At 34.6% G+C, this 12154-nt stretch overlaps 1 protein-coding gene across 2 annotated transcripts in view; it reads right to left on the bottom strand.

Annotated features, from left to right (window-relative positions):
* CCDC141 (coiled-coil domain containing 141) overlaps window positions 1-12154 on the bottom strand; it is a 79945-nt gene that overhangs the window by 23069 nt on the left and 44722 nt on the right. For both annotated transcript variants that reach the window (XM_026853095.1, XM_026853096.1), the window contains exons 15-19: window positions 11802-11990; window positions 11300-11479; window positions 10174-10323; window positions 3429-3569; window positions 1548-1742 (exon numbers count right to left, since the gene is read on the bottom strand). In XM_026853095.1, coding sequence (XP_026708896.1) covers window positions 1548-1742; window positions 3429-3569; window positions 10174-10323; window positions 11300-11479; window positions 11802-11990 — 855 coding nt within the window. The remainder of the gene's footprint in view (window positions 1-1547; window positions 1743-3428; window positions 3570-10173; window positions 10324-11299; window positions 11480-11801; window positions 11991-12154) is intronic.

Below are 12154 nucleotides of genomic sequence, written 5' to 3'. Positions count from 1 at the left end.
ATCAGTGGCATACAGTATGTCTTAAATTTTCTGGTTTTAATCTGTTCATTACCAATGCTGCTTCTAATATTAATAGCTGTTAAATTTTCTTTCAACACTAGATCCACGCTCACTTTACAAGCATGGTGAGGTTATCAGTTAATGGTTCTGTGAACATATGTTTTATTTCTGAGTTCTTTCCACCTTGTATATCAACTGACTTATTTCACAATTTGTATCTTGGCCACAGTTATACCTCTGTAAGGGCAGCAAAGTTGTTTAGATTTAGTCTACTAGCAAACAGGTGTTTTGGTCTCAGCAGCCATGAAAGTTGCTTGGCATCTTTCTACTGACAAGAATGGGCTTTAGAACATACCCTTATTAAACATTTTTGGTTAACAATACTCAGAGAAGGATAGAATCTGGTGTTCACTCGGTATCATCTTTTTGCATCATTACAGCAAGCAGTTGATAATCACCATTTTAAACTGCCATTAAAGTCAGTATTTAAGACACTGCCTGTTCACTGAAAGAAAACTGTTTGAGTAAAAGGTGGTATTTTACACTGAGTAAAAAAAAAAAAAATCCAATCTTGAGTTTTAGCTCTAGGAAATAATTTATTCCCCTCAAAGTAAGAGAGAAATTTAAAAATGTAAATTCACGAATGCTAACAAATTGCTTTTCTAATGATATATGAAATGACACATTGATCAGGTCACTGGACAATGAAAACATCTTTTAAACAGAACTTTAGTATTGTGATCCATGATTAAGGGAATTTGTCATGCATTTAGATCATTTTGGAGAGATGAACAGTATTGTTTCTAAAAATAAACAGTGATGACAGGAATGTGCTTGCATCACAGCAGATGCAGCAACACAATGTGGCAAGAAGGAAAATAGCATTAAAATTTTTTTCTTTTAAAAAAAGGCAATGCATGAGGCAGTTCTCAGACACCTTAAAATAAAGTTACAGAAGCCTCCAAAAAGACTTAGACTGCAGTTCAGAAGAAAAAAAAAATATGCATACACTTAACAATTAAGACTATTTAAAAAAAAAAAAAAAAAAAAAAAAAAAAAAAAAAAAAAAAAAAAAAAAAGCTGCTTTTAAGTAACTGAGTATTTTACATTTCAGTTCCAGAACTACATACCACACAGACAGCTCTTCCTGACAACTAACAAAGTGGGTACTGTGATGACCTGTCTCTTGTGGTTTGACAGCCATCACAGAGGGCCTTGTGGCCCTTTCTGTGTTACCTTAGACTATAGTTAGAGAAAATGAGCTCATAAGTATGATCACAGATATGCTGAATCACTATGAAAGTCATATGGAGGTGAATACCCTAGTCGTATGCACAGCAGTGCAAGAATATGGTCGTGTTGCATACTTTTGCCCCCCTCTTTTCTCCACAAAGTTACAAAGAAAAAAACAGAAGAAAATACAGATTTTTACCAGTCTACTACTTTGGAAGCCACAGATTTTGCCTGAAGTAGTTATAAGCACTTTTATTTATCCCAGTCCTGGATCATTATTACAGCCACAGTGGGGATTTCAGGTTTACTAGTACCTCTTCCATCATCTGTTGCAGATGCTCCACGAGACCCAGATTTTGTTTGTAATCCTCCACGACTCTGTTAAAGTCATTCAGCTGTTTTTGTAAGTCACTGACTGACTCCAAGAGGACTCCAACTTTAGCATTAGGTTCATTTGCTACAGAGCCAATGACTTTCTTCTCTAAATTATGCATCTTCTTTTTAAGAATCTGTTTAAAAGATGTAGCATTGTTAAATACTGCAATAAAAATGTTTCTATTTTTAGAAATAAAAAGTAAAAAACATGGGAAAAAACATACAAACCTACTTCTTGTCCTGTGTCTTAAAAAATACAAGTTGCTTTTTCAAAAATCAAAGGAAACTGGTGAGCCTGTACCATGCTGATTAAATTCAACATAGATTATATTTATTAAAGGTGGAATTGAGTTACATTTTTCACTTTAAGAACAAATAAACATCTAGTAATAAAACATGGGATCTTGAACAAAGTAGCTTTCATTGAATATACAAAGGAAAAAAATACTACTAAGCCTTTGGTGTCTTTGACTAGATACGAGACAATTTAAGCATCGCAATTATTTATGTCCTAGAATGTTAACAAATTTGCTTAAGAATCTGATGTAAGCAACATCAGTGACAATCTAGCATAATACCAAAGACCAAGGGGAAGTATTCATACTAGTACTTTATGATGTCTGGTACAAACATGACATGTAAATTTTGTGATAAAATGGTATACATACATTTATATATTTTATATCCTGGGAATACTGGTCTTGACAGTTGATCAAGACTTCATTGTACTCACTGTTTTACAAGTGATGCAAAAAGATAGGTCCTTGATTTTTGTTTGGAAAGGAAGAGAACAGTTTAAAATAGCAAAGTATTTATTGAACTGTCCACATACACACTTTTAAGAATATACAATGGCAGGAAGAGTGTTGCCAGCAGGTCAAAGGTAATTAATTGCTCCCTTCTATGTAACACTAGCTAAATCTGGAGTCCTGTGTCCACTTCAGGCTCCCCAGTACAAGAAATCCCTGGACATACTGGAGCATATGCAGAAAGGGGTCACAAAGATGACTGAGTGACTGACCACGTGTTATACAAGGACAGAGAAAGCTGGGAATTCAGCCTGGCAAAGAGAAGGCTCAAGGTAGACCTTACCAATGTGTATAAAAAAATGACAGGTGGGAGCAAAGAAAACAGAGTCAGAATCATCTCAGTGGTGTCTGGTGAAAAGACAGGAGGCAATGGACCCAAACTGAAATGCAGGAAATTCTGTTTAAGAATAAAAACAACACACCACCTCACTTTTTATTCTGAGGGTGGAACAGCTTGTCCACAGAGGATATGGAGTCTCCATCCCTGGAGATATTCAAAACCCAACTGGACATGACACAGAGCAACCTTTTGTCGTTGACAGTGCCCTGAGGAAGGAATTTTGACTAGATGATCTCCAGAGGTTCCTTCCAACCTCAATGATTCTGTGATTTGAATTTGCATTTGTGGATGAAATTGCCAAGAAAGTAAAATAAAAAAAAAAAATGTGGGGGTGGTTGGGGTGTAAAAGGAATATTCTGTAACAACAAAAGAAATAGCAAAAATAGAATCATAGAAGCTACTGAAAATTTCAGGTTAAAAAATTGTGAAGGAAGAGACTGGCAGGGCAAGCAAAAAAAAAAAAAGTGCCAGTTCTGTCTGGCAACTAAAAGATTGTTGGAGACTTTGAAAGAAGACTTTCTGGTGAATAGAAAGAAGGGGTGAGACTAGCAGGCTTCAAGCTAAGTAACAGGGAAGTTCACACACATTTTTATTTCCTGTGATTTGCTTGGCACAGGCCACAGCAATTCAACCAGTGAATCCTTCTCTAAGACTAAAATTTTTAATATTACCTGTGTTTTCTCTGCATATGTATCAACCTGCTGAATCTGTATTTTAAGTACTTTCAAATTTCGAGCTTTTTCAGTTTTCTTCATATAGTTAAACTTCAAATTGTTGAACTTCTTTTTGAGATCCTTAAACGATTCTCTGAGCTGAAACAGAGTAAGCATATTTGTTAGTTGAAAAGAAACCAGCACATTTCAAATTAGGTTTTTGCAATAGCTGTTTAACAGACCACTATCAGAACACTAACTAATACAGAAATTAATAGTATTATGCCATCTCATAAAGCATCTATCTTCAGAATTTCTTTCCAGTAGTGAAACTCATATCTTGCCAAATGAAAATTTTTGCATTTTGAATGCTGAGCATTGTTTCCAGAATGGCTGGGGAAAAAAAAAAAAAAAAAAAAAAGGATTACAGCAAAGGATGAGATGAGATCCTTGCTCAGACAATCTGTGAAAAATCATGTCCGAGAGCTTTAATTGATTTTAACTAGAGGCAGATGTCCTACACATACTCTAGTGCATTTAATGGAAATGGTAACCATGTGAATGTATACCCATGCTTACTTTCCAGAACAACAGAGTTCTATTGGCCTAGGGCAACCAGATTTGTATTTATTCACAGTATTTTTCTCCTACAATACAACAACTAGTTTATGTCAGGTTGAGTTTTTTTGTTGGGGTTTTTCCCCCTCCCCTTTTTCAGAAGCCCTGTTTCTGAAAGGAAGTTACACAGGGGCTTAATTTTATACACTGCACTAGTCCAAACATCTTAGTACAATTATTCACAGCATACAAAGATGAATCCAGCTCGTTGAAGCATCAAGATGTAGACTATATGAGAACCCACCTTTCAAATAACTATCCTATGCATATGGTAGCAAAGAGATTCTGCCTAACAGTTACCCAAAGCAAGCCTCACCTACCTACAGCTAGATTTGGTACCATGCAAGAGTACTACCAGTTAGCACTGACTTGGTGCTGCAAGCTCAAAATTAGGGAAAATTATTTTTATAATAATATAAACTAAGATGAACTAGTAACTCTGATCATAAAGCATCCATGCCTTTCAAGACTTTTCAAAGGACTTACATCAGCTAACTATTTAATTTAGTTATATTAAATTTGCTGCAAAACTCTTATTATTTAAGAGTGTAGCTACATTTTCTTTTAATCTATGAAATATTTTAAAAATCCAGAATGATAGGAATGACAGCGATGAATCCCTAGGAAGCTACACCTTCATTTACACACATGGATCAGATGCATTGTCAATTTATCAGAATTAATTTAATACACATCAAAAGAAGAGTCATATATGACCAACATAATTTTAAAAACAGTGTTTGTTTACCATGGGAACGAGTTACAATATAGGGTTGTTATATTCTTTTATCTTTTTTCCAATGCTAATCATCTGTTTGTTTTAATGTCCTCTTACAAGTGTGGCCTTAAGAAACCATGTCATTCTTTGCATCAGCAATGTTATATAAACAAGCAATCAATATCAAACACATTCAGCTAAATTAGCTTTAAAGGTGTCCTGGTTCAGCTAGGATAGGGTTGTTTCCCAGCAGTGGGGAGGGGGCTCTAGCCAGGTTATTCAATACCATGCTGACGTCAGGTCCATGCACCAAGCGTGGGAACAGTTTCCTGTGGGCTTTTGTCTGGGGAAGCACGCGCAGCGGGCTGGATGTGTCCCTCGTGGTATTTCTCTGTACAGCTTTTGTCTTGTTTATCATTATTACTTTTTATTGTTTGTCGCTATTGCTATTGGTGTTGTTCAGATTGTTATTTGTTACGCTGCTGTATTAAATTTATCCTTATTTCAACCTGTGGTTTGTGCCTCACTTCCAGCCCTGCCCAGTCCGAGGGTGGGGGAGGGACAACGGCAATGTGGTCTGCGGTCCTGGCAGGGCCTAAAACACCACAAAAGGACTATGAATTGTACAAGTATAAATTTTATTTCAATATTTATTCTCTGAAAACTATGCACTTTTCAATTTTATTTACAATTGCAAAAAATCCTATTAGACATTATTTTTTGATACCTTTTAGTAACATATATGAAAACCAGCCAAGTAAAAATCCTGCTTAAAATATGCTTATAATACTTTATAAAAGGTACTATTTTAATTAAATTGCAATTCCATGATAACATTTTATTTATCATTCATAAAATTTGAAAGAATATAAAAATGACTGACATTTTTAAAAAATAATTTCATATCCTTTGGGTTGACAATATTCTGCTTTTTAGGAGAATGCAGAATAAATTCTGTAAAATTTCATTTATCTAAAGGAAACGATGCAAAAGAAATGCAGTGGTTCTAATGCTTTATAGTCTGTTCCTCCAGATACACAAATGAAAAAAACTTACTTGATTACTGTTAACAAGTACAGGTCACATCCACAATGTGATATTTAGTTAGCATATTTGAGGCTTTTTTAATATTAAAAATCCCTACAGAATTCCCTCTGCTCCCCTCCCCGCCAAAGAATCCAGGGAGTAATAAATGCTTATTTTGAACCTACTGTTACTGAAACAGCTAGCAATCAATCATTATTATTTTTATTACATACGAATGTTAATCCATCAACGGATATATTTTTCATTTTAATTTCATCTAGTGGGATGTTGCCACATTATTAAAGCAGTGAATGGTCTTCACTCAGTGTAATGGAAAGTCAGGGAATTCTGTCACCAGCACAGTCATCTCCAGTTAAAGCTCTTTATCCCACCTAAGTACACAGAATAATAAAATCTATCTAAAAGCCTTCTGTTAATAAAACACCTCTGCAGCACAGTATTATATTCAGAAAACAGAGCTTTATTTGCTGATTTAATTTTGAGGGAAAAAAAGGAGATGAGCAAGAGTTTATTTTAGTTTATTTCACTGGCTTATGCACATACATAGGCTAGTGATCATTTATAATGCCAGAGGCTCTCCTCATAGCAGTATGTGAAATTAGATCACCTTGTTTCAGATATGATGGCTCATGTGTCAAAGGTCTGCAGCTGCTGTCACTCTTCTCTTTTAGCCCCAGTGGAAAAAACAGATTCAGCTCAGACTTGCATATCACTCCCTCAGAGTGCATGTACACAACTCCTGTTATCATCAGCAATTGTACCAAGGATGATAAACGGCTGCCATTTTTAGGAATCTAAACATACCTCAGCTTTCCACTATTTTCTGCAAAATTAAATTTAAAAATACTGAAAGAACTATACACCCTAATACACTTCAGTGACTTCAGCTCACAAGTTTAATGGAACTTTGTAACTTGTCCATTGTGTCATATAGTCATTAATCAGGCAGCTGTTCCTAACTATAGTTGGCCTGTCATGGGTGGAGAATTGATCCTGGAGGAGAGGGGTATAAGTGCCAATTGCTTTGATTTATCACACAACTACAAAATAAATGGAAGATGTTATAAAGCTCCTTTAAACATGTTTTTGTAAACAGTACAGTTTCACTAAAATGCTTGATTCCTCTACAAGCCGCTCTAGGAGTACTTCAATGTTGTTAGCCACTTACCTTTCCCTTTTTATTCACACATAAAACTTATAGTAGCACTAATAATCAAAACAGCCTGTGAAAGCAGGTTGATGAAAAGAGATTTTCAAAGCGGCAAAGATTAAAGAACAGCCAGCCAGAAAGTGGGAGGAAAGAAAAGGTGCTGTTCAAGTCATTAATGATTACTTTAATTCTGGGACCACAATCAAAATAAATTACAGGGTAAGAAATGCACTAACTATCTATTTCTACTGACTTGTGAACAGAAATAGCTCATTACTCTTTACGGTTAAAATTCACATTTTTAGTCATACCTTTCCATAAGTGTATAAATAATGACACAATGAAGAAGAAAGAATTGAGATGACTGGGAAGAGCTGAGAATGTGCTTCAGGATCTGTTACTCTTCTGTTGCAAGTTTCATGCAGACATGTATAAATGTTATTTTTAAAGTGATAACCTAAAGAAAAGGCTTTTTCATTGCAAACATTATCTTACGTGTCACTTATAATCCCATGAACAGATTCAGTGTAGTATTACACTACAATTACCTGTGGCTTGACTCATTTCTATTGCAAAGGTGTAATGCAGGTTATATGAGCTTTCCTTACACATTTCAAAGATGTAGAGGGCATAAATCCTTTTGGTCTTTTAAAATTCTCTTTAAATTAGAGAAGGCACACAAAAGGCATGCATTTTGCTTTTCTGTCCTTCAAGCCTGTTTCAGAATTCATGCCATGTATCCTTGGGTATAAATTTTTTATTTGTATTTGTTTCCTTGCTTCTTACAGAAGCACTAATACCTTAAAAACACAGGGAGCTAACCAAGTCCTCTAAGTATGGTAATTCAAACACAACTGAGTCCTAATCACCAAAGCCCTTGCTCACATGATTTACACACTTAAACGTAAAATAATTTAAGTATTTACAGCAGAATTACAAGTATTTTCACTCAACATTAAAGTTTGCTCTGGTTGGCTGTTCACTATGTGACAGCTATGAACAGCTGCTGCTTGCTGCTAGCACATGAAATATTTACTTAGACATAGTAGATGGTAAAGAAATTGTATCAGACAGGTCTGCTAGATACTGGCTATATTCATACTACTTTCTCATTAAATCTAACAGAATTTATAATACTGAAGTGAATACTTATAACTAACATTCTTGAAGTAGTTCAGTGTCTGGTTTCTTAATCCCTGAACAGAAGTAGTCATAAAAAATGAAAACAAAATGAAGAAAAATGACAGTGGATTAATGCATATGCAGGTACATTAGTCAAATATTAGTTCAGGAAACATCTTCTATGTTAACCTCTAACAGAAAAAGAATCTAAAAAAAAAAAAAAAGTTATCCACACACCATTTTAGCATATTTCAGTTAGTTTATATTCAAGATTCAATTAGGGTTGCAGATGACAGGTTTTAACCAACATGGCTTTTCCAACTTAAAAGAAATAAAAAAATAAAATTAAAAAATCAATAATTAACACAGTAATTGAAAATATGCTATGAAATTATTTTGCAGAGGGTGTCCATTAACTATGAGAATCTAAAACTTTACATTTTGCAATACAGAGCATGTGGTGAGTGTGACATGTCACTGACACACTTTTCATTTCAGTTAGAAAGAGACAGAAAATGCTTTTTTCCCCTCTACAATCTTCTCTCACTGGAAGTCTAACAAGTAATAAAAATAGAAAAAAAAAAAGAAAAAAAAAAAAAGAGTCACATTTTCCTGCCCTCATCCGAGAATCAAAGGACAGAAACAAGAGATTAATTTAACATAACAGCTTGTCTTTGAATATGGCCAGCCTTACATACAGGCTGCTCAGTGAATGTTTCTTTTTCTTCAGCAGAGTCAAGAGGTTTTCAGTAAAAACCTAGAATACTTTAGCCCAAACCTCGAATATTCTGATTCTGCTATGCCACTGCAAAGCATAATGGGACTTCTTGTTTAGGTACTTCAAGTTTCATTCTCTTCTACAGCACGGCTCCCTCTACTGGAGTGCATCTCCTGTACCATCTGCTGTTCTATGGCCTCAACATCGGCCAGTCACGGGAGACATGCACAGATGATCACAGAAACACACTCAGCTTCTAACTGACAAGGGACTCGAACTCTAACTGAGATTCAAAAAAAACCTTTTTTTGATGCATGTGTTCTTTCAATTTCAGAATACATTTTTGTGAAAATTGATACTTTTCACACAGACACAAAAGAATTTTGGAAAAGAGAAAAAAATTCAAATAATAATTTTCTCATTAAATTAGTTGGGACAGAAATCTCAGTCACCTCTACTTTAGTGATTCTGAGAAAATACAGTCTTTTTTTTTTTTTTTTTTTTCAGGTGTAGATTTACTTAGTGAAAGATAAAATAAGAAAATACAAATATCAGTGTCCTGAGTTTCCACCATCTATATTTCACACTTAGTGAACATTAGTGTGAAATCCTTCCAGGTAAGAATCCAGTTTCTGTACTTCTTGGATGCACACAAGTGCAATCTACAGAACATCAAGTGTACAGGTCATCAGCCTCTTATTTTAATGGAGAAGTCTGAGAAAATCAATTCCATGCAATGTTTTTCTAAATTAATTTTTGCGAGTACATTTATCTAACTCAGCCTGTGAAGTTGTGAGTGGATTTGTATTTGGCCTACTGAGATGCTAATTTAATAATCATACTAAGTAATTTTTCTTAAATTCCATAATACTAAATTCTAGTATCTTGTGCCAAAGAACATTTCCTTTTCTTCCAGCAGTTTTTTAAGTATCATATTCTGAGTTTCTGAAAAAAAATGTTAAGTACTGAATTATTCTGAACTCTTCCTTAAAAGACTACAAGTTCTTTCTAATACCCTTACAATATATGTAAATTATACTTTTGTTTGAAACTTTAGCTTCATAAGAAAGAATTCTGAAGACTCATGTACTTCAGATGAAGCCAGCAAAGCTGAAAGCCAAAGAAAATATAGCTGCTCTATTTCCAGTCCCCTTCGTACAGTGAAAGCATTCTATTTCCAGCCCAACAACTTGATACACTCCTGAACTGCAGAGGTATGGATCACAGATAATTATTGCTGCTGTGTGGATCCAAGGTTGCTGGTAAGATGAAAATCAACTTTTTTGTTTACATATGAAGTATCTAGGGGAATGGTAAACAGTAACTTGTATTACAGAACACAACAGCCCTTTTAAATCTCAACACATTAAAGGACTGTTATCTCATTTACCTCATTTATCTCCTCTTGAGTGATGCAGTGCTGGAAATGCTGTGACAGTTCTTCCTCATATTTATCGGCTTTGGAGCTCCAGTTAATGCTATCACACTCAAATCTAGCAAGATCTTGCTTCAGATTCTTTACAGAAACATTCAAGCAATTCTAAACAGTGAATAAAGAAAGAAACTTATGAAACTCAGGAAATTTATTGATTTAACCAATCTAAAATGAAAATCATTTTGAGGCAGAACATGCATAGTCAGTCACAATGAGCTATATTAAACTACTAAACCTCCACTGCAACAAGAGCAACTACATAGCCGTTTCCATCACTAGCAGTCTGAGGAGTAGTTTTGGGTCGAAATCACAACTCTCACAAGGTGTCTTCTCTGAGCAAAGAGGAAGAGCAGACTGACAATGTGGATAACCTAGGCAAGCCACAAGGGAATGTCTTGCTCTCTCCCTAGTAAATGAATACAGGGCAATGACAATCCTGCTTTGAATAAATAACTCCTTTCTAAAATTATAGTCATTTTGCCATGCAAATCAGTCTTGAATCCAATAATAAAGTAACACTGTTACTATATTTCCTTTTTTTTCTTTTGTTATCCTTTACAGGACAATAAATATGCAAAGCAACCTTTACAAAGTAGTTGGAGTCTAATATATAGATGTGGCATTCAAGAAATGCCAACAGGGCATGGAGCTGCACAAAGAATACTAGAGATCTGAAAGTTATGCTTTCTTTTTTTCCAAGTGATGATTAAGATTCATTTCCTCTCTATTTCAAATCTATTTCAGTGTTTTCTGGAGAAAAATCTGTTCAGACAATTAAAAAATTAAAATAAGAAATTAATTTTTATTTTCTCTTTGCAAAAGTAATTTGTAATGTAACTACTGAAGATAATTCCTTGATGTCTCATTTAATTTAATGGCTGTATAACTGCAAACTCTAAAAGTAGAAATCTACATTTTAAATTTTTATGTTTTGCTTTCTTTTTTAAGGATCTTAAAGCTCTGTATTTCTTTTTCTCAGAGTATTAATACATTTTTATACATCTAAAAGTCAGTCAGATAGCTCCAATAATCTTCTTTCATATCTATCCTTGATTTCACAAATCATTCTAATTCTACTCACAGGTTCCTGCACTGCAGACAAGATATCTACTCCCTGGGTAATAAGCAGTTTATATAGCTGTCTGATATGTGCATGTTTCTCCTGAGCATTCACAAGGTAGGCTTTGGCATGATGCATATTTTCAGGGTCCTCACATATTTCAGGAATATCCAGTTCTCCTGATTTTGACAGACATTCCAGCTGGAAGATATTAAAATGAAAATCAGTGTGTGTTTAATATAATGTAAAACAAAGCTTACAACTCCTTCCTTGCCCATAATGTGTTACCCTGTAATTAAATTTGGATTCAGAACTGAATCTTAAATTCCCCAAATTTCATGCAGTTTTAGATACACAATTTTAATTCTGATTACCAGACAGGTTAATGCTGGGTTGGTTTTGTTGGTTTGGTGGTTTTGTTTTTCTTTTTTTTTTGGGGGGGTGGGGAGACAGACAACAGACATCAAACCGAAAAAGTTTAATTGCAATGGGAAGAACATATATTTTAGAAGATTATACTCACTTTTTTTTTAATGCAATGGAATTTGACTGTCTTGTTGAAAATATCATCATGTTCTGTCATTGTGTCCTTTACCATTTGATGGAAATGAATAAGCTCACTTATTCTCTCAGAATTCTCCTTCACAGGAAATCCTTTCTGGCTTGGAAATTCTAATAATTTTACCAGGTACTCAAGGTCAGCAGTCAGTTGCTAGCAAAAAAAACAGAAGTTACTCAAATTACACATATATATTTGCATGTTTTCCACTACATTTGATGAAATAACAGCCTAACAACAGGGAATTGCCTGAAACATCAGTGCCATGCTCTTTAAAACACTCTCCATGTACTTTACTAGGCATGAATCTCAGCTAT

This window comes from Athene cunicularia (assembly GCF_003259725.1).
Source record: "Athene cunicularia isolate RWA chromosome 7 unlocalized genomic scaffold, athCun1 chr7_part1, whole genome shotgun sequence".
Classification (NCBI taxonomy): Eukaryota; Metazoa; Chordata; class Aves; order Strigiformes; family Strigidae; genus Athene; species Athene cunicularia.
Note: the sequence above shows the minus strand (reverse complement) of the source record. Positions and strands in the feature narration are given on the sequence as shown.